The sequence below is a fragment of the Anarhichas minor genome, unplaced genomic scaffold, assembly GCF_050575085.1.
Source record: "Anarhichas minor isolate MPS153535 unplaced genomic scaffold, ASM5057508v1 ptg000046l, whole genome shotgun sequence".
Taxonomy (NCBI): domain Eukaryota; kingdom Metazoa; phylum Chordata; class Actinopteri; order Perciformes; family Anarhichadidae; genus Anarhichas; species Anarhichas minor.
Window position 1 is genome coordinate 630,095 of NW_027466492.1, and position 26,798 is coordinate 656,892.

Consider the following 26,798-nt stretch of genomic DNA (forward strand, 5'->3'; position numbering starts at 1 on the left):
CTCCAGCGCCCCAGCCAGCTGAGACATGCAGGCAGGCGGAGAGGACGTGGAGGAAAAGCATATATTTTGCGCAGATATCATATTGACAATTTGTATAATTTATTTAAAAAATGTTGTGGCTCAAGGGGGGGCGGCGCCCTAGCGCCCTCTATTGGCCAGCCGCCACTGTACGTAATATATATTAGTTTCGATGATATACATCGTTGTTTGCCAAAACATGTATTACATATTAATTAAACAACAACTTATCGCTGTATTAGTGGAATTCTAGCAACACAAAGTTATCTATCAACTGTCTCTTTAAAACCACCGAGACGGGGTCCTTATTTGGCAGGAAGTTAGCTTGCAGCTAACAGGAAGCTAAATAACGAGGGCACATTGAGGCGCAGGAATTGGCAAAGAGCAAAGAGTCCAAACATTGCTCTTTACAGTCGTTACTACTCCTTCTAATACAGGTAAAACAAACAAAGTGGTGCTAAAACGCTGTAAGTGTTTATTTGGCTGTTTTGTTGTGTGTCGGTCGTGTCGGTGGTGTGGTGTGTTCCTTCGTGGGGTTTTCGGCGCTTTGTACCGGAGCAGACATGGCTCAGTGTGCCTACATTACCTCCCAGCAGAGTCAAATATAACAGATGAATACAACTGCAAGAGTAGGGTAAGGGTTTAACGTCACGTGCTGTCCGCGTGTTGTGTACCGCGGTTGCTCGTTGAGACTCGGGTAATTTATATTCTGTCCGCTGCAGCTCTAATACGCTTACAGAAGCTTTGGAAACGCGTGAAGGATTTAATCATTTGGGTTCCACACACACACACACACACACACACACACACACACACACACACCTGGCTGTAACCTCACCTGTGATTAGCTGTAACATCGATGAGTCACGTCACAAAGGGAAGATGGATCACCCCGTCGACTTTAAGACTGGAGCCAAGAGGGACCGCCATTTATTTATTAGACTATTGATTAATCTGTGGGTTGTTATCATCATTCTCCCTCAAAGATTGAAATGGAAAGCCTTTATGTCATTGTACAGAATACAACTACATAAGGAGTGCTACTCGTGATCAGTGCTATCTTAAGATAAAGGAAAAACACCACAAAAGACAAAACAACTTTAGCAAACAAGCATCCACAGCCGTCAACACGGGTTCTAAAATAATAATCTAGAATAAATGTTATTGCACAAGTATGAACGATAGTATTGCACAAGATTCTGTTGATTTGACCTCGAGAGGACAGTCATCAAATTGCACGTGGGGAGCCATTCACTGTTTGTTGTTGCTGTTATAGAACATATGGGGAAGTCACATTTCTTATGCTGTAAACAACAAATATTTGTTTTTTTGTTAAGGAAATAACTAGAATTGTTTATCAGCTTTTAAAGATCACCTCCATATACGTTTTAGGACATAGAAAACACTCTGCTTAAAGTAGCAAGTTGTTATTACATAGAAGAACTAAACATTTTAGATCCCCGGCTCCCTCCAACAATGTTCAAATAAATATATATAAAAAGAATCACACTAGTAAAATATGAGAACCTAAGACACAAAATAATGCAAAAGTTAAATATAGGTATAGATGTTTTGTGGTAGACAAAGTAAATACAAAATGAATCAACAATATTGTAAACGGCAATCTTGTAAAGTATCAAAACGGTAAGTAAAAGCATATTAGGGTAAAGTGACAATAAAAATGTAAAATCTAATATAAATATATAGTGCTGTGTACAGTGTTTATGCACAAAAAATATTATCTCAACATTGAATCTAGTCCTTTCTCATTAATAAATCCGGAAAAATACAAACATTGTTTATTTCAAAAGTTGACTGGACACGAGATGTTTTCTCTGTGAACACGCACAGACTGGAGGCTTCAAGTTTCCACATCACACATGGTCGTCTTCTAAACCGGATGTACGGTCACTAGGTTACACGCCTGAAACTCCGGTTTAAGGGGAACTCGGATAAACTCAAACATCCAAGTGAACATTAAGCAAAACCCAATTCTGTGTGACGGGGGCTCCTTTAAAAATCCCACTACAGCATCATCTTCATCCTCTTCATCTTCCTCCCCGCAGGAGGAAAAAGCAGTCGGCCGCCTGTGTATGAAGACAAGTCGGAGGCAGCTATGGTGAGTAAGAGGGAGGTACAAATGACTGTGAATAAAATATTGTCTGCTCTGGTGAAGTTGGGGTTCATACAGGAAGGAAGATGCCAAAGTTAAAACACAGCTGTGTTTACATAATGTGTATTAAATAAGAATATGGAAGGACAGACTGGCCTCCTCCTCACTTCATTGCTCTCCTTACCCTCCTCTTCATCTGTGTGCCAGTCTTCAGCGGTGGATCTCAAGACTAAGGAGGAGAAGGACGCGGAGTTGGACAGACGAATCGAAGCTCTGAGGAAGAAGAATGAAGCTCTGGTCAAGAGGTACCAGGTACGGAGTACTTTTACACACAAACGCACACAAAATGTATCTTTTGTGTCAACCCATCAAGTTAGTGATACTACTAGAGGACGCTAAAAGATAACTGAGGATATCGCAGACAAACCATAATGCACACGTGCATATGACTTTAATGGATGTCATATTATGTGTTAGTACCAGCGTGGCCTTCAAAAAATCAAGAAACTATCTCTGAGCTTAGTGGAAAGCTTTATTAAGAAATATATGTTTTAAACAGTTATTAAAGGTTTTCATTTTTCACTATAGAACGTTTTTTGCATTGCAAGTCCACTCCTATATAATAACAGATATTGGGTATAAGTCTTGTTCCACCACAATAAGTATTTGCATTTGTAATTGTTTTCTGGGGACAGGTGCTGATGCTGACCTTATTAAGCAGATCAGGTATCAGTCGTGATGTCAACAGGCTACAGTTAAAGGAACAGTGTGTCGCATTTAGGGGGATTTGTTGGCAGGAATGTATAATGACCTGAAACTAAGAATGGTTGTGTTTATGTTAGCTTAGAATGAGCCATTCATATCTACATAGGGATCGGGTCCTCTTGACTGAGTCCGCCATGTTGCACCGCCATATTTCTACGGTAGCCCAGAACGGACAACCTGAACACTGAAATTTGAGGGACCCTTTCGTGGTTTTCTATTGCGTGAAGGCCAAAGTAGTTCTCTACGTGCTTGGAAAGGAAGGAGTGAGCAGAGGAGTATTCAGTTGGATGCAATCTGCAACCTCACCACTAGATGCCACAAAATCCTACACACTGCTCCTTTTAATACAGCTTCTTTACCAGTGTCATCTAAAAAGGTTTAGAAGTCTCTCTGCCATCACTCAGTCACGGTCCCAGTAAGTTCCACACAGTGTGGAATATAGATTTTTCTTATTTGGGGAGCACTGGTTCCGGATCGACATTTAGGATTGGCAGATGGTCTGAGGAGAGAAACCGTTGTATCGACACAACTATTATGTATTATGAAAATAAGAATCTGCAACCTTGGTATTACTCTATATAATAATTACCATTTCTTCTACCTGACGTTATATCAAGTGTGTGGTCGGATGTACCGCCAACATTTCACAGAATATGGTGTTGACCTCATCTAATATGTTCTTATTCCATACTAATGTATACAGTGAATACATAATAATGGTCTTAGTGTACTTGTTTTGCAATTAATATACAAAAACATCCCCATAACGTTTTACTGTCCTGAAATGATACAATATGCTGATTCATGTTGAATCAAATCCGACACGGCCAATTAATGGTAAATAGAAATCTAAAATGTGAGACCAGAGTTTAGATTTGGGGCCCGGCTGTAGTCTCAGCTCACTCATTCGGTCACCTAATCTCAACAGGAAATAGAGGAAGACAAGAAGAAGGCAGAGCAGGAGGGCATCGCCGTGACAACACCCCGGAAGCCCCGCCCCCATGAGCCGGAGACGGACAAGAGGAAGACGGAGAAAGAAAACTTCACTGTCACAGTCGACCTTTCTAAGCAGACGGGGGTAAGGCGTGATGTGGATCTTAATTCTTTTTCTTTTTCAATCATGGCACTTTTTCAAAGTTTTTACTCCTAATCGCACAGATGCACACAATCATCCACTGAAATAACAGTCTCACAACAGATGAGTTGTAGAAGAACCGTGACGCGTCTTTCCATCATGTGATGTTGTTTTGCCGGCTGTAGAAACGATAACCTCTTTATCTGGTTTATGATGATCCTGCAGACAGAAGACGCAGCTTATAAACTGACAGATTCTCATTACTGTGTTTATCAGTTTACCAACCAAATGCCTGCCAGTCTACCCATCATGCATCTGTCCTCTGCCCACTGCTTGTGTTGCATGTGTAGGCCAGCAGTTGCATTTTGGATTGATATATTTTCATTAATATACATAAAATCCTATCTGCAGCATACTTAAAAAAGTGCGGTAAGCGAATATAATATACACAAATATACAACATCATCAGAACCATGAATATATTACTTAATATAAAATTAAATAAATCTGCAATAAACTGCTTAAAAAACAGCAAAAGAGGATATTCAACAAGGTGAACTATAAACAATATGATAACATAGTTAGAATAATAATTATTACATATGTCTTTTTCATATAATAATTTGTTTTTGCTTTTACTGCCTGATGAATGTTTGATGCAGGTAAATAAAATTGCTGCCAAAGAGGAGAAAAGTAGCCAATGAGGTCTATTTAACAGAAATATTTTTTTATAATGGGAAAATATGGATGAACAGTGGATTATTTGTCTTAGCGAAGACAACAGACGGTTTAGTTTATATTTTCAGTTCTTATCACCAAGATAAGATCTTTGAGCTGCAGGGATGTAAAAGTCCGTAAACCTGTCAGGATGAGTCATTGTGTATTTAATGGTAATGTACAGTGATCCTGTTCTATCACAGTATATGTACATTTTGATATTGATAAATAATTTAACATTGTAGTTCTGGAGGCTGAATTAAGTCATTCTACATTCAGAGAAAAAGTTAACAGATGTCAATGTCTGTTCTTGGTTAATCCGGTGATTTAAATGCACATCACATTGAGGCAAGACCCGCCTCCAGTTTTACCACGAAGTAGTCCTGCTGAGTAATTTGCCACATTGCCCGTAATGGCCCAATAAAACCAGCAATATTGTTAGCAAAACTATCAATTCTATACTGTATGTAGAAAATATACAGTCTGGGAAAATGGCATAAAAAACAATCATGCTGTTGGCACAAAATGAAAACATGACACAGACTGAAAATACGAACAGTTAGCATCAGAGAGTTGATGAGAGGATTGCTTTCATCTGTTGGTCAGCCACTTTGAGATGATTGCACCTGTTATAGGAACATAATGTTGTACCAGCAGATTATATCCTGTAAAACAAGCTCTTCAATCGGTTTATCCAACTCTTCCTGTTCAGTATATGATTCAGTTCAGTCTTTTATATCTGGTATCATGTACTGCAAATAGTTTAAATGCATCAGTGTACCAGCAGCACCATATGAACACAAGCGGATCACGTTGTGAGCTCCGTTCTCGTCAGCTTCCCTAAAAGTTTTCCTTTTTTTAAATATGGGGAGAAAAGAAGAGCAGCCGGAGTGATTTTGGCTTCACATGAAGCTATTTTACCTAGAAAAGAAATTTGTGTGAAAGCAATTTTTGTAACTGAAATGTTGAATGAGAAATGACAGCACTCGAACAACACATATATATTTTAACATTAGAAGCACCGTCCTTTACTTCTGTTAAACCTGCAAGAGCTGATCTTCTGTCCACTAACAACTCCTGAGGGCCATATCTGTCTCTTTAGCTGCTAAATGCTCCACTATGTCACCAGCTAGTCTCTGAAGTCTGCCTTGATCAGTTCCGTGGAATCGAACTCCAGCTCGTTTACCCTCTGGGTGCGGTTCGTTTGGGCAGGTGTGAACACAGCAGTCCCACTCTGGTACAGACCAAAACAACCACCACGGTTTCTGCCTGCTTACAAACAAACTCTGGTACGTTTCAGTACGGTTTGTTTGTGTATGATCCGACCCAAGAGTAGGAATCATTGCGCCTTTTGGGGGGATTTAGAATATTGTGTGTATTTTTTAGGTGGTAATTTTCCAAATGAATGGTTTGTCTAAACGGATAAATGCAGACAATGTAATAAATGATGACTAGTGCCAATATTGACCTGCGTAGTTTGTGAAATTGGACGGTGTCACATTAATCTATTTCTGAAACAGAGGAGAGTCTGCTCTTCTTTTATTCTTTGACTTCCAGGAGTTTTCTCGCATGGAAATTCTGACCAATTAGGTCACAGTTTCAACAACAGGCAACAGGGGGGCATCTGCTCCACATGTGTACTCGTCTAAATGGATATTCATTAAAGTCAAAAGGTCAAATTTGGTTCATTAGTCTGTTCAACAGACTCCTGATCCCTGAGTTTAAGCTTTGCCTTTTGTCTCCGTTTTCATCATGTTGTAGTTTTGCATAATCCACAGCCCTGATTAGTCTTTTGTACTTTTGATATGGCACCAATTCTTCAGATTGAGGAGATTGAGTGTGTTTAAATTAAGTACAGACGTTAAATTCAGGACAGGCAATACTTTTTTCCCCCCTCCCATTGGGCAATTGGCTGCTAGATTTTCAGAACTCAGAGATTTACCACTTAATTACCAGCCAAATACCATCTAGAATAGAATATGATGGAGCAGTCGTGTGCACAGATCATTTACAGTGATTTACAACATGTTTTGGTTTAAGAGACCCGAAACAAGCTATCCTAATAATCTTCTGACCAGACAAGGATTTCTTTGCTGACCCCTGAAGTTCCGGACCGCCATGTTGAGATCCCCTGCTCCACATACTGACTGAAATTATTAAAATATGGTTCTTAGTAACTTAAACCTACTGTCCATGTTGTAATTACTGTGTGTTTCCTGCAGGACAAGAGAGTCGTAAACGACTGGAAACCTGGAACGCCCCGCGGCCGGAAGACATCAGAGGAAAGCGACGGCCACAGAGGAGGTCCGAACGATAGCGGCCACCGAGGGGGTCCGAACGATGGCGGCCACAGAGGGGGTCAGAACGATGGCGGCCACAGAGGGGGTCAGAACGATGGCGGCCACAGAGGGGGTCAGAACGATGGCGGCCACAGAGAGGGTCCGAACGATGGCGACCACAGAGGAGGTCCGAACGATGGCGGCCACAGAGGAGGTCCGAACGATGGCGGCCACAGAGGAGGTCCGAACGATGGCGGCCACAGAGGGGGTCCGAACGATGGCGGCCACAGAGGGGGGTCGAACGATGGCGGTCACAGAGGAGGTCCGAACGATGGTGGCCGGTGGCCGAGCGATGGCGGCCACAGAGGGGGGCCGAGCGACAGCGGCCACAGAGGGGGGCCGAATGATGGTGGGCACAGAGGGGGGCCGAACGACAGCAACCGGGGAGGGCCAAGTGATGGCCACAGCCCCCCCAGGAGGACGGGGTCGGGACGAGTGGGTCGGGGAGGTCAGAGAGGAGGAGGCGGCGGCCGCCAGGAGAGAAGAGAATGGGAACCTCGGACACCCAGAGATGGAGAACCTGGGGAGTCAGGAGGACCGGGACGCAGAGGAGGAAGGAGGGGAAGAGGAGGTGGAGAAGGAGGTGGAGGAGGAGGTGGAGAAAGAGAAGGAGGCGGCAACGGAGGAGGAACACCAGGTGGGACACCAGGAGGGACACCAGGAGGGACACCAGGTGGCATAGACAGGAAATCCAAGGTGAGTGTGGATGAACTACTATTCTTAAAGCTTCTAAACATAATTGATTGATATGAAGTCATCGTGAAACTGGAGAAGAGCAGAATTATAATTTTCATGTAAGTCTTATGATGCACCTGGTGGTATTTTCTATATTTTTTTGGAATCCTCTTTCATCAGTTTACCTGAGAGGGAAAGTGGTTCGTTATGACCTCAGACTACTGTATGAAAAAAACAAGCCATTCCTCATTCATTTGAATGGAGCCAGGCTGGCGGCGTTGGTGTCAACCATAGACTGTATACAAGAAGTGGACGTAGTCGTCGTGATGTCACTCATTGATTTGTGGACTGCTGTTTTAAAGCTTTGTTTGGCATATTTACAGTTGCTATCTTGGGTTTTGCAACCAGTGAACGGAAGTGACCATATTTGGAGTGACGTAGAGACGCCGTATACGTCTCTGGTAGTGGCAGTGACCTGTCAATCACCGTGTAGCCCCACCCTAAAGCATACTCTGCTTTATGGTCTATTTGACTCTAAATGGACCATAAGTTACTAAATGAATATCATGCTGTATTGAAGAAGACTTGAAACTAGAGATTGAGACCATAAACTCATGTTTACAATGTTTACTGAGGGAATAAATCAAGAGAGAAGTAGAGTTATTTTCTCATAGACTTCTATACAATCAGACTTCTTTTTCCAACCAGAGGAGTCGCCTATATATATATATATATATATATATATATATATATATATATATATATATATATATATATATAAAAAAATATATAATTTTTTGCAGCTGTGAACTTTCCCGAGTTGTTTAATCCTTTATGTTTTTGGTCTGAGTGCCAATGTTAACATCTTGTAGTTGTCACTAATCTGTCACTAATGATGCAGCCCTTTGTTGTTGTTTTTTCTGGACAGGAATGGGCGGAGAAGAGGCGACAAAACATTGAGAAGATGAATGAAGAGATGGAAAAAATGGCAGAGTATGAGAGAGGACAGCGGGTATGAGAGTCACTGTTTACAGATTAAGTGTTTTTAGCTCATCAGATGGTATTGATCTGTTGTGCTTTGATTTTCTTTTCAAAACCATCCAAGATTCCCGTCTCCTGCCTTCTGAGACTCTCAGATTTCAGCTTTATTGATCAACTTGAAACACTCATATTTCCTCAAAAATATAAAAATGACTGCCCTGCTTACATTTGAAGGAAGTCCTAGTAGCTGGCAGCCTGAAAAAAAACCCATAAAAATCCTTTATTAAATCATGGATGAATTATATTTCCCTTTTCTTTCTCAAAGTGATCCCAGATGTATTATCTGCTAACCTCCTATAGGCTTTATGTTTACAGGCTTTACCTGGTCTGTGGTCAAAATGAACATGGAGGACACGTCATGTGGCAGAGCTTTACATTAATGAATCTTCTCCTTAGCCGGATGGAGACAAGCCGCTCCGTAACTTCCTGGACGACCCGAGACGTTCAGGCCCGGCGCCAGACATAGACCGCAAAGAGGGCAGCAGGAGACATGTCCGGAACTGGGGAGGGCTGGACTTTGATAACGTGAAGACAAGAGCCGAACTGGAGAAAGAGTGGACTGTGAGTAATGTCGTTCTTTGAAAAGGTCCTGTGGCTTTTAACAGCCACCCAGTCTTGTACTTTCTGCTGCAGCATTATTCATTTTCCTCACTTTGTAACACCTGCTGTCTTTGTAGAGTCGAAGGCCTGGACCGAAAGGCTCCACGGACATGACCATGTCCATGACCGGCCGGGAGAGAGCAGAGTACCTGTGCTGGAAGAAGGAGCGTGAGCAGATTGACGAGGAGAGACTAGCACGCCATCGTAACGCCACGGGCCAGTGGAGACGAGAGTGGGATGCACAGAAGACAGAGAACATGTGAGGAAGACGATATTGAACCTGAGTTTGAACAGATTTGTGTGATGCTGCCTGAGGAGGAGCAGCTCGAAACTCGTCGCATTGCAGAGCAGCTGCTGACTTAAGAATTGTCTGTGTACTTGATGTCTGTGATCTAGTGCTGCAACTTAAAATTCATTTCATTATCAATTAATCTGGCCGGTATCTCTCTCGATTTACTAGTTAATTGTTTTAAATGTCAGAAAATGGTAAAAGGAGTCTGCTGAAATGTCCCAAAGCCCAAAGATGATGTAATTCAAAATGCTTGTTTTATTTGACCAACAGTCTAAAACTCAAAAAATACTCTTATGTGACAAAGAAAATCAGAGAATCATCACATGAGAAGCTTTAAAGCAAATGTTTGGATTTTTGCTGAAAAAAGGACAAACGATTTGATCATCAAAGTAGTCGATTAATCGATTTAAAATTAAAGTCGTGCGTCTCAAAAGGAGCATCAAGACGGCTAACAGAACCAGAATGCTGTCGAAGTCACAAAAATAGCAAATTAACTTCTTCAAATTATGCTTTGTGAGAAATGTTCCCCAACATCCCCACTGTTGTGTCCCAAAGTGCACAACACGCACACATTGAGGACCAGATATTTATCATTTCACAGAACCTGGAGGAACACTTTTAAATATTTGTTCTACACTGTAGCCACATACAATACACGTATACTAGTAGTCCCAGCCACATGGGACATTTTTATACTTTAATTACATTTAGCTGATTATACTGACATACTTTCACTTAAACTCCCTTTTTTAATGCAGGAGCTGAACTTATGAGTATTTTTGTCGTGTGGTATTAATACGTCTACAAAAGTAAAGGATCTGAATGATTCCTCCATCTCTGGAAAGAGGGCAGGTTAGGACGATAGAAAGTGTTTTTCGTCATCTTTATTCCAGCTGACGGGAGTGACGAGAAGGACACACTGATATTTGATGTGTGTGTGTGTGTGTTTCTAACCCTGCAGCCTTTTTCACAGGTTCAAGGAGGACCCATATGCAGCCTCAGAGGGCATCACACCCGAGCAAGGCGGCAGGAGAGGCAAGTCTACACACACACACACACACACACACACACGACCATTACGAACCAGCCTTTATTAAATAAACACCAAATTATTATCTTATTTTTAAAATGCCGTGTCACCTGAGGCCGGTACTGTCATTGAAATAAAAGAGAACGGGTTCAATATAACGTCTCGTCACAGCAAGGCGATCGATGACTGCAACAGGACGGGCCAAATGATTTGAATTAATATTGTCGTGTTATACAATAGCATCAATAGCCAATTTAAATGAATGATATTGTTAGTCTATATGAATACATTTAGATTATATTAGAATTATATAATTCAAACAGGATAACGTCAGCATGTTTATGAAATGTAATTTATATGTTTTTCAAAGTAATGAAATATAATTAATTATTGAAAACGTTAGGTTTAGATAACAGACTGATAACGTGACTCCTACAACAGGTCGGGATCACCTGTAAATTGTTCGTCCTAAGAGAAAATTCCAAATAGGAGAGAGTTGTTGAATGCAGCAGGTTCTCCTCAATGACTCGTACAAGCAATCTGTTCGTCGAGTGGTTCTCGAGGCACATTGAGACTCTGAAGTCGTCTCCTTACCGTGTCCTTACAAGGGAGCTTTATGATGACATCATTTTGCTCATGCATGTTTTTAATTCCAGGCAGTCATCCGCCTGATAAAAATAATTCACTGTGGGACCGTAGTAATCCCACGACACGAGTCAAACTCTGTCCAAAGGGCCTTGCATCTTTATTGCTGCTCTTCTGTTCTAACGCACATTTAAAGAGCACAACTACATGTTTTGGTGAAACAACCAGTCACTCTGGACTGATTGACACGTGAAGGATAATAAAGATTCAAACTAAGGTGTTTAGAGTGAGACGCTGACAGAAATATTCAAAGTGCTATTTTAAACTACAGTTTTATGGAAGTGAAGACAGTTTTGTCAATTTCATATTTTCGAATGCAACTCAACAATTGGGATAAATTTGATCAACATTCTAGTAAAATAAACACTATTATGTGGAGCAAGTTTTTACACAGGTAGACCTTGATTCATCTGTGTCTCGCGCGTTTACCTCGTTAGTGACAGTTTTTGTTTTGTAGCAAAGTGAATAATGTTTACATCGTTATCATGTCTCTGATTTATCTTGTGGACAAGGTGTGTGTGTGTGTGGGGGGGGTTTGGTTGGGTTTGATTGGGTTTTGTACATACTGTAATGTGTTTGTGTGTGTCCTCTATGCAGCCCGGGGGCGTAACTCTCGTACAGAGCCTCGGGGCAGGGCCTCAGGTTAGACCACAGCATGGGACTGAGATTACATTGTGTGTTTTTATTTTGTTTCCATTTGTGTGTCTGTCTGAAGCACAACAGCTGCATCCAGAACCAGAGTCCGTCAATAACAGACACAGTTGTATTTATCATTTTCATCAACATAGTTCACTATTATTAATATGATTTAATTGTAGTTTGCACTTATGTCTGACCATGTACCATGTTAGTATGTTTAAGTATCACAAACTTACAACCGGAATAGTTTTTCATTTCAGTTTTCAAAAGCATGAAAACATCCAACGGTGGCCTTTTTTAATGTGCTATAAGCACATAACCGAACATGTCGTATGCAAAACGTTAGACTGAAGACAAATGCACATTAAATTGCAGAATATTCTTCTCATTTTATGTTTTTCATGTTTTCTAATAGGGCTGTTTAATAATCTTTAAAATCTCTTAAAAAGTATTAAATGTCCTGCAAATCCCCTGGATTTTAGCCATTTGTGTCACAAAAAACAGTGAAAGTGAGGTTTGACCACAAACAGTCCAGTTCTTCTCAGGGTTTTGCTTTGGAATTGGGCGAGCATCTGTAAACATCTGCTCATCTTTAATGCTTTGAAAGCTTCTGACTGCACACACACCAAACTCAAATGTGTGACAGTGTTGTTCAAATATTTCTTAGTGCTTGTGTCGCCTCCTCGGAGTACCCCGAGGGGGATGTTCGCCTTTTTCTGTGGCAAGAAAGTTCAAACAAAAGCCGAAAATTATTCCTAACAGCTGTTCAGTCCCGGCTTCTTTATTTCTTTGTGTCTGACTGGAGAGTACGTCACAGATTATGACATTACACCTGCCCCACATTAACGCATGCACTCGCTTTGGCTTGTGTGTGTGTGTGTGTGTGTGTGTGTGTGTGTGTGTGTGTGTGTGTGTGTGTGTGTGTGTGTGTGTGTGTGTGTGTGTGTGTGTGTGTGTGTGTGTGTGTGTGTGTGTGTGTGTGTGTGTGTGTGTGTGTGTGTGTGTGTGTGTGTGTGTGTGTGTTTCCTTTTTTCTCCTCTATTTCTAATTTCTGGAATGACTTGAGTGTCCTCTTCACAGCCCCAGGGTGCTCTGTTCAATCTCTTCATCCAGAATTTTTTTTCTCCTCACTGATCCCTTCATTTCATTTTTTTTTTTTTTAATCACATTGGAGCTCCTCCCCCCTCGCTGCATCTCCTCTCTGACCTTCTCTCTCTCTCATTTCTTCCCCCATCCTCTCTCCCCCTCCTCCTCCTCCCTCAGTGTTCCTGAACTGTGACGGTTTACATTCCCACACATTTCTTTGGTTTTCTTTCCATCTGTCTCTCTTCTACACTTTCCTTTCCCTCTTGCTTCTGTTCATATCTCCATTGACCGCTCATCTTTTCTATTTCTCTCATTTTGACTTCTTTTTATTTACTTGTCTTTCCTCTCTCAATCATTTTCACTATCACTCTCTCCGTCACATCCCTCCCATACTGGTATGTTTTCTCATTTCATCATCTCTTGTTTTCCTCCACGATGAAATGAGGGGAGAGATGAAGGGATCTTTCATTCATGTACTCATTTACATAATTACCACTAATGTGGTTTTCACCACAGCTTCTTAGGTGGAACATTTACCACTCCACACCTAATGTTTTTTTCTGTTTTTGTGTCATTTTAAATCGTTTTTGTCATTCCTGATTATTTTATTTATATAAAAACAAAATGATTCACCACGTCAGGAACATTCAATGTCGACCTCCACTACCAAGTGAACTCTCAGCATGTCGTATACTTTAAAATATTTTCAAATATTTTCTCTGTTACACACAGTATCATGGAAGCCAGTTTTAAATCTGTGAGTTCTCCTCTCCTTCCCTCCACCTCTGTGCCGTCCATCATCCACTAGCTAACGGACAGACGTTTGACCTCGTCCCAGAGTTCAGATGGACTCTGAGGCAGTTTGACACTGCAGGACAGCTGCTGTCACACAAGTGTCCTCTCTGATGTTACGCAACACATCAACTCTTGGATTGCGGCTGATTTTTATTTTAACTAAATACTCAAAACAAAACGCAAAACATTACAGGCAAAAACGTTTTTCATTCAGTGATGAGTTTTGAGATTTTGGGTTATTTTGCTTCCGTAACACGTTGGAAAGGAAACATTTATTTTATTATTTTTTTATTTTACTACTTTGTCTATTTATGTCTGTAGATTTCTCCTAAATTAGATAATGGCTCATTTGCAAATTTAAACATAAAATGTGATGATACTGAGCTTATTGACTCACTGTCTGGATCATGAATTGTGGTTCCTGCCTCTTAATAACTCCCTTTACGCATCACTTCCTGTAAAGTATCCCCCCCCCCCTCCCCCTCTGACCACACACCACCATTTATTTTCCCATCTTTCAGTCCCTCTCCTCTTGAATTCACCTTAACTTTTAGATAAATTGACCCAAAACGTTATGATTCACTCGCCATCAATATATATATATTTTTTTATTGCAGACGACAGCAAGCGGCCTCCGAAAGCTTCGTCATTTGGTGACTTCCTGTCCCAGGGCAGGACCCTGGGGCAGCGAGGCGACCGGGGAGGAGGGAGGGGCCGAGGACAGAAACCGAGCTACAGGTAAATCCATCACAGTCTGTCCTCTACCAAAGATGACCCGTTCATGCTCAAACATGTCTACTGTAGAACCGATAGGATGCTGCTTTATCACTCGTAACATTTGATTATTATTTTCAAGGTTGATTTATTGACAGTTTCCATTTGTTGGCCTGTTATTGTGAATCTGGCAGTGGTGGAATGGAACCAAGTGCATTTACTCAAGTGCTGTACTTCAGGTTACTTGTACTTCATTTGAGTATTTCCATTTTATGCCACTTATACTTCTACTCCGTTGTACTCTGTTGTACCTTTTTACCGCATTAGATATGTCTGAAAATTCTAGTTACTTTGCAGATTCAGATTATTAATACAAAATAGAAATATACCAAATTATGATGTATTACAAGTTAAGTTACCCAGCAGTGTATAAAGTAATAACGTTAGCTCCACCTTTACCAGCTGCACAATTAAAGTGTTGAACACATTATCGCAGTCTTATTTATAATGTAATATAATAAATATTATTATAAATTGGGCCATTCTGCACAATGAGTACTTTTGGTACTTTTAAGTATTTTTTTATGTTAATACTTTTACTCAAGTAAAGTTCTAAATGCAGAACTTTTAACAAAGTATTTTTACACTGTAGTATTGCTACTTTTACTTAAGTACAAGATCGGAGTACTGGAATATGGTCCAGGACATCAGGGAGTTCTGGATGGTGTGTTTTTGTTCTTCCTTGATTTGTTTACGCTGTAAAATGCATTGTGTGTGTTTTTGGGGAGACGTGATATCTTTCTTTGTGAGTTTGCTGCTTCCAAAGTTGATGTGTGTTGATGCCTTTTGACAGCATGCATGATAACCGCTGGGAAGGAGAAAGGGAAGAGGAGGAGGAGAAGGAGGACAAGACGAAGAGAGAGGAGAAGACTAAAAAGAAGGAGAAAGAGGAAATAAAAAACAAACCTCCCGCAGCACAGAAGGTACAGGAGCTTCATCTGTATTAATAATGCATGCTGGAGTCAGACCCAGACTGGGAACAGATTTGATATAAGTTTCATTTAGAACGAAGAAAAATCCTGAAAAAGTGGAACTCGAAGCAATTATTTCATTTAGAAAGTGCTTTAAATAGTTGACACATTTAAAATGTCTATTAATAAAGATGAATTCACCCAACTCTGCAGTTCCCCCTCACTCTTTAGGGTGTTTCAGTGTCTTCCAGCTCTGATAGCGTTAACACCCCCACTGTACTGCTGCAACAAACAGCAGAGGGACAAAGTTGTGAACTAGCTGGTGAACATAGTGCAGCTACTTAGCCAGATAGTTGGTAGAGACCAAACCTAAAAGCTCAACAAAGAAGTGATTTAAATGGTGATTGTGTAAATTGACAACCTGTATGCAAACAGGTTCACTGAATCAACGGCTCATTTTGCTGCCCCCAAGTGACCAAAAACTCTTGTTGCAGGTTTTTAGATTGCAAACTCTTTTCAATTACTTTCCCATAAACCTCTTCAAATCTTTTCTCAGGCGGAGCCGAAGAACGGAAACGGAGAAGATGACGACGAAGAATGGGAGGATGCCAGCGACGGAGAAGACGACGAAGGGAGCGACTTGGAACGCGACGAGAAGAAAGACACCGGGAAGGAGAAGCCAGCCAAGAGCAAAGACAACTCCCCTACATCTCCCCCACCTCGTTCTCGACCGACATCAGCAGGAAGCCCCAAAGATCAGAGGCCTCCCAGGCCCACAGTCCACATCCCGCCCCCGGCAGCAGTTCAGGAGTCCCCAGAGGGAGGCAAGCCCCTCAGCCCCTTCCTCCCTCTGGAGAGCCACCAGCCTGTATCAGACTGGGGGGAGGAGATGGAGATGCAGTCACCCCGCAGCAGCATGGGAGGCGAGAGCCCACTGAAACCTCCCAGCGTGGAGGCCAGCCCACCCCAGAAGGAGGAGGAGGAAAAAGAAGAAGAAGAAGAAGAAGGGGAGGAGGAGGAAGAGGAAGAGGAAGAGGAAGAGGAGGAGGAGGAGGAGGAGGAGATGCAGTCACCCTGCAGCAGCATGGGAGGCGAGAGCCCACTGAAACCTCCCAGCGTGGAGGCCAGCCCACCCCAGAAGAAGAAGGAGGAGGAGGAGGAAGAAGAAGAAGATGAAGGGGAGGAGGAGGAGGAGGAAGAAGAGGAAGAAGAGGAGGAGGAGGAGGAGAAAGAAGAAGAAGAGGAGGAAGAGGAGGAGGAGGAGGAGAAGAAGAAGGCAGCGATGGAGAGCCAAGCTGTCAGCTCCAATGAACCTGCTGAGCCACAGAAAGAGGAGGATACGGGTAGAATACTTAAACCCAGTTGTCTTTAACTCTGTGTTTTCTCTGCTTGACTTCTTGTGTCTTATCTCTACTTTTTCTTCTCCCTTATTCTTAATCTCTCTCCCCCCCCCCCCCCCCTTTTATGTGCAGCCATAGACGTCTCCTCTCCTTCACAAAAGACTAAAGCCCAGCAGACTGTGATAGTGTCAGAACCAGAGTCCGTCCCCACAGACTCCCCCGTGCCACCGCCATCTGACCCCGCCCCCTCTGAGGTTTCTTGCCCCTCCCTTTCTGAGGTCAGCGAGGCTGCCGTGACGACGGACCAGGATACACCTGCTGCTCCATCACAAGGTAATAGAAACGTCAAATAACCAACTAGACACGGCTAAAAGTCTACAGTCATGCTAGCAGCTTTCTGAGGCTGTACTTTGGCAGAGTGGAGCGTTGATTTAAATGCTCAAAACAGCTCATTGTTCAGGTGTCCAGTCCAGAACTTTACTGTTTTGGCTGACTCTTACGGCTCTCGTAGTGCTTTGAGCCTCAGCAGGAAGCTATTTACAGAGAAAAAAACACAAATGTGTGTCATGATGACGTGTGTCACCACGGTTGTCGAAACAAACTTTCAAGGTAATCTATTCAATATTTGTCTATTGTACAGCCTGCTAATAATGTTGAGCAGGATTGAGTTCAGTCTATTGGTCCGGCTCTCCACAACACTCCCTGTCTCTCATGTGGCCCCTTGTGAAAGATAATTGCCCCCCCCCCCCCTGGTCTAGACTAAAGTGGATGATCAAGTGCTATTTGAGGGTAAAAAAAACATTGAAGAGATCAATGGAATAGATCAATCGCTGAAATGTTTTCTCTCTGACAGAGGACAAGCTGGACACCCCTCCCTCTCCAGCCGCCCTGGAGGTTGACGATAGCTCCTCTGAACCGGAAGAAGCGAAAGATGACGACATGATGGCCGCTGGGACCGACGCTGCTCGGACAGCAGAGGAAGTTGAGTCCTCGGAGCCGACGTCCTCAGGTGCGGTCTATATCAGTGACTTTGAGACTGTGCCTTACTGTAAGAACCCCCTGCACACTTCTAACACCTTCTCGCACTTTGCTCGGTCTTATTTTTTTAGGTGTTTGTTCGATATCCTCGTCTTCGTTGTCCTTGTTGTAGTTCTCCCGCTCACTCCGCTTCACTTTCTTCTTTCTTTTCCTTCCATGTCTAAATGAATAATGGTGGGAGCTGTTTGGTGGCATGACAAATCCAAAGACATATTTATACACTCACAAAGCATTTTGCCGGGTTTTTGGATCTGACATGAGCCTCCGCCAACCATTGGAGACCCTACTTCCTGTTTGAATCTCCTCCTGACTGTCTTCCTGCTCCTACTGTGATGGATGTGTACTAGCACTAACTCCACCTCCTTTAATCGTCTTTGTTGTATTTACTCCCTGTGTATACTGCCCTTATCCTTCCTCCTCGCGTTCTCCTCTTCTTCGCTCCTTCGGTGCTAAAGTGAGTTTGTAAATCCCTTTGCTGAGAGGAAAAAAAGGTATCAGTGAAATGTGAGCCTGTTTTCTGAACATTCATAGCACCCTGGGAACCAGATGTCTCAAGCTAAACTGCCCTCCCAAACAAACCAAATTACCACATTATCTATCAAAATGAAATCTACGACTGCATCCAGGTCTTGAGCAACAATCCCAGGAGGTAAGCCTGTTGTGTTTAAGACTGGAGGAGTCAACTGGAAAGAGCTGCCTTTGAATGTCTCCAACAAATCTGGACTTAAGATGGTGCACAGATTGAGAGGGCGATGCCTCCGCCAACATCGATGAACACATGTATCTTAGCAGAGCCAAACTGGAGATCTACACACAAATCACGACCGTATTCATCAAGCGTCTCAGAGAAGGAAATCAGTTCCAAGAGGGATGCGTTTACAGTCCTCCTCTTAGGACGAGGAGTGAAAGCGTTTTATCAACTTCCTTGAGGTCCCAGTGAAGTGAAGCTGAATGAGGGATGTAAATCAAATCCTCTGCAGTGACGCAGAGCCCAGTTGAAGTGTCCCTTGAATGAATTAGACCTCATTGTTTTGGAACACACATCTCTTCCAACGTCTTCATATTACTCTTTAACCGACTACAATCCACAAGCAGTGAAGTGTAGTTTTTATAGAAGCAGCGGGGCTAGCTAGTCGCTCAAAGCCTCATTTGATTGGATGATTTCTTTTTGTAATGGCCCTCGAGTGCAGGATGAGTCATGAAACCGTTTTACAGAATCAAAGACAGGGATTTGATGTTAAAGAAATACTAATGTGTGGCATACAATAAGAGATAAATCAACAATTAAAACAGGCACACGGGATTCAAACTGGGAACATTTATTTATCCTTTCACTGGGACTTTAACTTATAACACGCTTATCTCAGATTATTTACTCTCATGCAGATATGTTTTGTGAGAGGAGAGCTGTTTCGGGAAAGCCTGATGACAATAAGCTTATTTAAAGATCATTTTGAACAATGACTTTTAGTCTGTTAATGCTGTATTTCTAAATATCATTATGGGTTTTCATTTTAACATAACATTTTTGCATATATTACCTTAGTAAGTGTACAAAGTAATAGGCTAATAGTAAATGATAATGTATTCATGTTTCAAACCGCAGCTCTATCACATCATGATCATTTCTAGTTTCCAGCTCTGAATGTCAAACGGCGACGTTGGAAGTCGTCCCTCTTGTTGCTTCATGAATGTCTCTTCAAGAAGTCTTTGCAACCCGAGAAGTGATTCTGAGACACTTGATCAATGGTCCAGTTATTTTACTGCCTCCTTTTGTTTTTAACTTCTGACCAGAAAGCAAAAACTGCACATTGAAATTCAACATTGGGCTATGATGTGACTGCAATTTTCTGATACTTGAGGACATTTTATTAAAGCGCACAGCGGTGTGAGCCTCTGAAGGCTCTTCCCGGTCTGCATGACCGGTCACACCAGCAGGGCCTCCAGCTCTGGTGTCCATGAATGAAAAACTCCAATCTGCTTCCTGCTGAGCTCCTTATGATTCAGAGCCTTCCTGTCACAACTCAACCTCTTTCACTGCTTCCTCTGCACAGACCATTTTAAAGTGTGTTTATGCTTTTTCCTAAAAATTAATTTATTAATATTGACTCAAAAAGAAAAACCGGAGACAAACTTTAAAAAACTCAAGTCGTTCTTGATCCAATGCGAACTCATTGTTGCCTTATTGTTATTTATGTTGATACAGTAGAACCGGCCACTTGGACAGAAATGCACCTCCTGGAACCATGATTCATTAGCGTGCACATTCTCACCAGTGGGAATAGGAACCACTCACCCTGCTGAGAGTCCTCCTCGGTCTGCACACGGAGGTTTAGAAGTGAGCTAAGTGAATAAACCACAAACTAGATGAGGAAGTCCAGTCATTAGTGGTGGTGTCACTTTGGCTAATGGCTAAGTTTTAGAAAACAAATTCATTTAGATCAACTTGTTCCAAATGTAAGCTCGCCAGAGTGTGACAACGTAGAAGTTAGAATATTATCGTGCTGCTTAGATTCACAAAGTCAAAACATCAGAAATGGAAAGAAAGAAAGAAAAAGACTCTTTCCTTGCACTTAATAAAGGAACCCCAGTAATGCTCATCCATTTCAGCTACATGGCTTCATTAAAGTGTGATCTCTGCTGCTTTTATATGTGGATGTCCAATAAGGAAGTTATGGCTTTAATTGACTACAATTACCATCAACTCTGATTGGACAGCCACATAAAACATGCAGAATATTCCCTTTAAAGAGAAGCGGAAGACTAGTTTGACCCCCAATCAGTGAAGGAGTGAGTGACCAGCGATATCATTTATATATAATATAATAAGGGTCGTTCACCTCAGTCGTCAACCAAGTAATCCAAGACTCTTTATAAAAGCTGCTGAAACAATAAGTTAATTAATCCTCAGTTCATTTAAAGATCAATTAATCATTACCTTCATTTTTCAAGGCCAAAAATGCTTTTGGGATTTTATTATATTTTGGTTTTGGACTGTTTGGTTGGACAATATAAGACATTTGAAGATGTCACTATTTTTCAGTGGCCTCTACAGGTTGTGTGCAGTACATGTGACCTGATGTCTGTAAAATGATGTCATACTGGAACCCGATATGGATATTGGTTGGGATCGTCCCATCTCTAAGCAATATGCCGACATTGTTTGGTTCAGTGTAAAAAAGCAAAGGCGACGTAGTAACGAATCCTCTTTACAGCAGTAGTGCCTAAGACTAGAGGCTGAAACATTTAGAAATTCTTATTTCTGATGTTCAGTAGAACAGAAACGTGTCGGATGAAGCATTTTACTGGTACGGAAAGATAATCTGTTGTCGTCTTTGGTGCAAAAGCCATCTATGCTTCTTCCTATGACTCATAATCAGCAGCGGCCAGATGAGCTCATGCGGGCATGGTGTGTTTGTGTCATGCACACACACACACACACACACACACACACACTTGTGTTATCGTGTGTGTTGGTGTCAGGGTGGAGATCAGGAAACCAGGGAAATTGGAAGCACAATTATGTTTTTTAAAAGGCTTTTCAGAGGAAATGAGCTGCTGCCTGCTGAACAGGCGATCGGGCAGACAGAAGGGCGAGCGTTCGAAGTCTGATTGAATTAACTCTTGTGATGCTTGTGAGGCTCCACGGTGGACTATCTGACACTCAAGTACCAGCAAACATCCCAATAAAAAGCACAAGTAGATTTTTTTTAAGATTTTTTTTAGTCAGTGTTCAAATTCAGAAAATGAAAGCATGATGGGAAAAAATGGGCGGATGTAAAGAAAAACTAATCAACCTCCACTAGCTTCATCCAAAAATGTGTACTTTCAGGTCCACTTTGACTGGACCATTACTTAGTGTAGATTAGTTTATTTTTATTTCATCAATGGAAAAGTATTGGATGTCCTGTCTGCTAAATCTGATGCTACAGTGAGCAGCTTAGCACACAGAATGGAGGGGAAACGGGTAGCCTGCATCAGTTTGACGTTAACACAATCGGCCTATCAGCACCTCTAACTCACTCACTAACAAGTTATATCTCTTTTGTATCTCTTTTTTTTTTTACTGATTTAAACCGAGGATAACAAAAACATATTCGACATATTGAAAGCCAAGTTTCAGTGCATTTCCCAAAATGTCAAACTTTTAAGAAATGTTAAGCCCAAATACACAGAGCAGAAGAGGGATGTTTCCTCCAAATCCAAAAGATTTCAGGATTCGTGGTGACATGAAAGTGAGAAAAGCCGGCAGAACCTGACATTTTAGAAAAGGAAGCAATAAACTCGTGTGCTCGATGAATGATTTAAAATAGTTTATCTGTTTATAAAAGTGCTGCTTGTAATTATTCAGCAGAGGAGCTGAATGAGTGCTGTTAATAATGCTGCTAGAGTCACAGTAAGTGTGCCCCCCCCCCCGCGCCACTCGTGTGCACACCATGTTTACCGTGATGATCTTTGGATAACTGCATCCAGCACAGTGACTCACATGCACCATCACTTCCTCCCTGTGTTTGTGTCAACAGGCTGAAGCTGCTGGGGACAAAGAGAGGAGATGGATGAGGAGCATCACGCTACTCGTCACTGGAATGGCCGCCACACATCTGAAGAAATGAAATGACTACCATCATGAGGAGGCGGGGCTGTGCAGCGCTCTTGCTCAGCTGTTTCTTTTGGATCAGTGGGTCTGATCACCTCTGGGCCGCCGCCATGTTTTGACTCGCTCTGTTAAGTATGAAGAGTGAAATCTCCTTCATCGGCTGTTTTCTTTTTATTTCTATGTTTTGTTCTCACTGTGGGGTGTTGAGCTTTTCTGCACTGGGACAATTAAGCTTGATCCGATTTTGTCCACGTGTAGATATGTTTTCACTTCAAGATCATTTATGTAAAATCACTTTTACACGCTCAGAACTTTACAGAATTTGGCAAGGCGCAACATTTTCCCTCTGAGATTGTAAGTTTATTAATTTGGAAGCTGGAATTGGCTGACCCGTCAGTGTTTTAGGTGATGTGCAGGCGGGCTTTGCGAGGACGTATCGGTTTATAAAAGGCTTCCAGCTGACCAGTTTGGAGGTCAATATCTTTTGTTGTTTTAAACGTACCGCTCAGCTTTTTCAGGAACGGAACAAACGTGGCTAATTTCTGTTGTTTTCAGTTGGGAAATGATCACTTCATTGAGTTAACGGATGAATTCATCTTTCCGAGTGGCCTCACTTGAGGCAGATTATCAGATTTTATACAGCTTTTTTCCCACATGGGCAGAGGGTACTCTCCAACTCCTGTGAACAGACTGGTGTGTAAGATCAGTGGAATTGACCCTTCGCTGAGAACAGTCCCCCCCCGCTGCTACTCCGTCAAGCTGTCAGAGCCACCGTGGAGCCCACACGGTCACCGACTGCCTCCCTGAATACAGCTATCTAGTCTTTGGGAAAACAAAAGCGATTTTAGAGAGAAGCAGACAGAAGGGTCTACAGTATGTGTTTGAAGGATGTATCCAGGCTGTCCAGCTGACTCAGCAGCAAAAACAGGTTTCAAAATCCAATGATGGAAGCTAAAGCCAACCATTACAGATCCGTGTGAACCACTACCTCACACGTGCGTGATAATTGTAAGCGTCTAACAACATTATGGAAAGGAACCTAAAGAGATGGATCCTTTTGCGGTTTTACTCTTTTAGTCCGTAGGGTTCACTTTTTAAATTCACAGATACAATCATTGTAATACGATAGCAGCATGTGTAAACATTCAGTATAGCTTCAGCAGCTAGCGTAGCATAGAAGTGTTGATGTGGTAACGAGCGTCACTATTAACAATGACGAGCTCCAAATCCACCAAACCAGCCTGAAGAGGAAGAAAACCTGAGCTTTTGGTTGCGGCGTCTGTTGTGAGTGATTGTGGTGGCCATCTTGTGACTGTTTACCATCTCTGTGATCTCCATTAGTGTTCATAATGTGCAGCCTGCCCTGCTCTTTGAGTTTATTATGTGACTTTTAATTACTTGGACAGAGAAGTACTTTTGTTTTTCATATCGGACCCACAAGGCTCCATTTTATTTCTTTCTAAAGACATCTGGATGCACTAAAGATCCTTCAGAACTAAGAATCCTTCAGCCCGACTGTTACCACGGGCTTCACTGCAGATAGATGGGGGTGTTTTAAGTGTGCTTTATGTTTTGTTTTGCATCAGAGCCAGCTGTGCAGGCCTGCTGTTGTAGAGTAACTGACTTCAGCGATCTTTGGCCTGAAGCTTCTACTCGGATTAACTTCAAGGATCAGGTGTGTTGCCTGAGGGCGCTCTGACAGAACACCATGTGACCTCGTCCTCCTCTCCAATATATCAAAATACCAATTATGTATTTCGAGGCGGCGGTCCGTTTGCTGTTTTAATTTTGTAATTGTGCATCACAATCAGACGCAGACTGTGCTGTCATTTTGTTGATCTGTTCATATCTGTCTGAAGCTCTTTAAAGGACACACGGCCTCTTATTCTCTTTGATCAAGGGTCTCACTCCAGAATGGAGTGTTTTTGGCTTTACGCTAAATAGTTATTTTTGAACAGCCGTGTTTAGAGGATATACTTTGTAATTTGGAAAGACAGACTTGCATAAAGTGTAGTATGATGAATTACTACTTTTTATTTTGGAATGGAAGCCTTCATTGATGCCTCGACACACTAAGGGCTTTTAGTTTGCGCTTTGAATCATGCCTGTGGACACCGGGGTTAATGGGTTGCTTTAATGGTTTTTGTTTTGTTTTCTGTATTAGAGGGGAAAAAACGATGCTTTTGGATTGAAAGGAACTGCAATATGTACAGTTTTTAAATGGAAAAGAACATTCCACCGTTGGTTGTTTGTGCAAAAAGTAGCTTGTGAGCTATGAAAAGATATTAGGGTGTTTTTGCACATCGATGTTTGTTTTTCTGAGCGTCGATGACGGATTGTAACTAAGGCAGGGTATATTTCTATATACATCCATTTCTACAATGTCTTCCTGATTGATACATGAACTTGCTCTGAGAACGTGCAGCCATTCTCATAAAGATTATCAGGACCAGCATGAATCCAAAACTGTAAGCTTTTTAATGTTGTCAAAGCCGTTGATGAAATAAATGTCCCTCGTCAGCGCATACATCAGATAGAGAAAGAGCCCTGATGGTTGTACCCACATGAAATGTAAAGCACACGGCTGCTTATCAGTTTTTGTTCCTCTCATTTAGCCAATAAATGTATTTCTCTGATTTCTGGAGTCGGGTCTGATTTCTTCTGTAGGTGTGAGACTAAACGGATAAAAAGAGCACCAGCTGCATGGAGGAGAGACGCCAGCGAGTGTTGTAGCATGTAAGGCACCCAGAGTGCACTTCCTTGCATTTTCGCCACAGGAAGGGCACCCTAGAGGGCACTGCATCACTTGTTCTCCACTGGAAGGGAAGAGAAGCTACTTCTGCTTTGGTTTGTTTGTGAGAAATGGAAATAATGTTCAGTGTGAGGAAGACGTTTCTTAATGCTGGAGGCAGATGATTAGATCCACTGACCTCGCTGCTCATCTACTCATCCACCACAGAGACGCGTGAATCTATGTCCCGCTCACCAGGCAATTTAAAGCATTCTGCCTCGTGCACATATTGAATACCCAGAGTGCCGTCTTTTTGTGTTGGAACCTCGTGTTGTGCACGATATTGACCTTGCAGGCTGCAGGACAATAAGAATGGCCCATAGCTCTTCTTTTCATCCCCTGTTAACGTCGCTCAATGCGCAGCCCATACGTTCTCCGGCTGCAGCCGATGACTCGTCTGTGTAGGGAAAGCCTTTTATACCATTTTGATGTCTCGCGACCCGCTGCCGTGCGCATCTTTGCAGGCTGGAGGAGGAAATCAGAGGCGGTGATGTTTTGTGGCTGAAGACCGCATCTCTCCCGTCCTCTGCTGCGGGACGTTTCTCTCAAACTATGACCCAATCGTTAGGTGTTGCGTACTTTCAGCCCCTCCTCGTCCGAAGCTGCGTCAAGTGAGACAGAAGCACGCTGAGCGGCGCCGGAAGCGTGACAAATGTTCTTTCAGAATAAGAGTAAAATCTCCTCCTGGCGATCAAAGTTTTTATTTTAATCTGAAATATTAGATCATCAGTTATTGATTTTATATGGGGTATTATTAATCCGAATCTTCAATAATGTAGTGGAGTAAAATGTTCAATAGTTGCTTCTGTGTAGAAGTATAAAAAAGTGGTAATAGGAAATACTCAAACTACAAGCACCTTTTTAAAATGGTAGAAAAGTGTCCTACAGTCCTTCAGTAGTATTGTACTGTTGCTTTCCACCACTGCGTTTACTCTGCAGGTGTATTTTCTGGTTAAGCAAGTCTTAAATCAAAGTAAAATTGACATGTTAAAGATGGGCTAGTATGCTGCAGAAACCTCTTATCTCTCTCTAGTGGTTGATAAAAAACATATAACACTACCTGTAGGCTGCTGTTTGTTTAATTAGCCCTTCTGGATATTAATGTCCGTTACTTTATTCCACAACCAAATTGTCCCGCTGGGGATCAACAAGACTTTATCTTTTGCGTTCTCGCGGTTGCAGTTTGTATTATTTTGAAAAGCCCAACCGGAAACAAACCTCTCTAGCCATGGCCAGCTTGACAGCAGTCCCATCCAGCTGATGCCAGAGACAGCCTCCTTGAGTTCAGTTTGTCCGGTGCGCACGGAGGACTCGGAGGGGTCAGAGATCTTTACGCTCCTGTGGATCTCGGCACCGGAGGAGGCTGCAGGACCCGCGTTGCTGCCCCTGCGGTTTAGACCGCTTCCTATAGCTACCCGGGCCGGAGGAGAGGACAGCCGTGAAGGGCAGAGTGGCGCATCTGGCTCTGCTGCCCGCACTCAAATGAACACGCAAAACTCCGCAGAGGAAAAATCGTC

The 26,798-nt window shown here is 42.3% G+C and overlaps 1 protein-coding gene across 3 annotated transcripts; it reads left to right on the forward strand.

The window, feature by feature from the left end:
• The first annotated feature begins 333 nt into the window (after positions 1-333).
• On the forward strand, positions 334-25,126 carry ccdc9 (coiled-coil domain containing 9). 3 transcript variants are annotated; one of them, XM_076111950.1, is made up of 16 exons: positions 334-455; positions 2,085-2,137; positions 2,339-2,443; positions 3,825-3,974; positions 6,911-7,723; positions 8,631-8,714; positions 9,140-9,304; positions 9,421-9,602; positions 10,609-10,670; positions 11,908-11,952; positions 14,448-14,568; positions 15,398-15,527; positions 16,072-16,858; positions 16,988-17,188; positions 17,709-17,864; positions 22,417-25,126. In XM_076111950.1, the coding sequence occupies exons 2-16, from the start codon at positions 2,135-2,137 to the stop codon at positions 22,419-22,421; spliced, it is 3,009 nt and encodes a 1,002-aa protein (XP_075968065.1). In that variant the 5' UTR covers positions 334-455; positions 2,085-2,134; the 3' UTR covers positions 22,422-25,126. The 3 variants fall into 3 exon arrangements, with proteins under 3 accessions (XP_075968065.1, XP_075968064.1, XP_075968066.1); XM_076111949.1 differs by lacking the exon at positions 22,417-25,126 and adding an exon at positions 20,100-20,158; XM_076111951.1 differs by lacking the exons at positions 11,908-11,952; positions 22,417-25,126 and adding an exon at positions 20,100-20,158.
• The last annotated feature ends 1,672 nt before the right edge of the window (positions 25,127-26,798 follow it).